Source organism: Aplysia californica, unplaced genomic scaffold (assembly GCF_000002075.1).
Source record: "Aplysia californica isolate F4 #8 unplaced genomic scaffold, AplCal3.0 scaffold00103, whole genome shotgun sequence".
Taxonomy (NCBI): domain Eukaryota; kingdom Metazoa; phylum Mollusca; class Gastropoda; order Aplysiida; family Aplysiidae; genus Aplysia; species Aplysia californica.
The window spans coordinates 762,839-763,993 of record NW_004797373.1 but is presented as its reverse complement, the minus strand read 5'-3'; the positions used below and the strand labels follow the sequence as shown (position 1 = coordinate 763,993).

The window sequence follows — 1,155 nt, the reverse complement described above, 5'->3', positions numbered from 1 at the left end:
AAAGAAACAACAAAAAGAAAAATTTTGCGCTCACTGGCACAAACATCCCCACCCAAAAACACTATGTCGCAGCATGCCTTCCTAACAATCCCCCCAGAGAGAGCGAGAGAGAGAGAGAGAGAGAGAGAGAGAGAGAGAGAGAGAGAGAGAGAGAGAGAGAGAGAGAGAGAGAGAGAGAGAGAGAGACAAGGAGACAGAGACAGAGACAGAGACAGGATTTGACACACATACACAGACAGAGACGGAGACAGACGGACAAACATGCAGTCCGCCAAACAAACAAATAAAACAATTAAACAAACCAGCCCCCCTTCCCCCCGTCCTCTTACCGTGACAGGCTCAGTGAGATAGTTAAAGACAGTAACTTGGATAACGAGCTCTTCTCCTCTGATCACAGAACTTGGGCAAGTCAGCACCGTGAAGAAGGACCTGAACACTTGCAGCTGGGGAGGGGAGGATGGAAAGAAGGACATATTATTAATGACGATGATGAGATGGAGGGGGGAGAGAAAAAAAATGAGGGGGATGGAAGGAAAAGGGATGAAGAGACGGGAGGGGTAGGGGTGGAACAGGGGGAAAACGATAAAAAGAAATACAAGGTATAATCAAGTTTGGGCATGTCAGCACGGCGAAGGAGGAGCGGAATACTTGCAGCTGGGGGAAGGAAGGAAGGAAAGAATGACATATTAATGACGATGATGAGATGGAGGGGAAGAGAAAGTAAGTGAGGAGGATGATGGGGAAAGACATGAATATTCCGGAGGAGGGGGGGGGGGCGGTGAGGAGGAGTTAATTAGGTGGAAGAAGATAAAAGATAACAACACATAATAATACGGTCAATAATAAAATAATAATACTAACATTTAACTCATTGAGACAGCGCATTCTGGTTATTCGGCAGCTTTAGAAGACTTGCTGTTTTGGGCCATAACTGTTAATTTTTACACATGTTCTCATTTATGTCTTCTTTATCTAGAACGTAGAAATGCCGGCAAAAATATGTATCCTATAATAATAATATCTGAAAATTGGTGTTTCTGATTTGTGTCTCTGATGGTTCGAAAATGTTTCGTATACGTCCCATTTTGTATGTCGCTGATCGATCACGAATCATCAACGTCCTTAAAGAATTAACAGCAAGACCCTTCACTACCT

General features: G+C 43.8%; 1 protein-coding gene across 1 annotated transcript in view; it reads right to left on the bottom strand.

Moving 5' to 3' along the window:
• The window catches only part of LOC101850323 (CD109 antigen), a gene marked incomplete at its 3' end in the record, with an annotated part of 124,263 nt that overhangs the window by 35,029 nt on the left and 88,079 nt on the right, over nucleotides 1–1,155 (bottom strand). Inside the window, 1 exon segment of the mRNA XM_013080868.2 lies at nucleotides 330–443. Within this exon segment, the coding sequence (XP_012936322.1) occupies nucleotides 330–443 (114 nt within the window).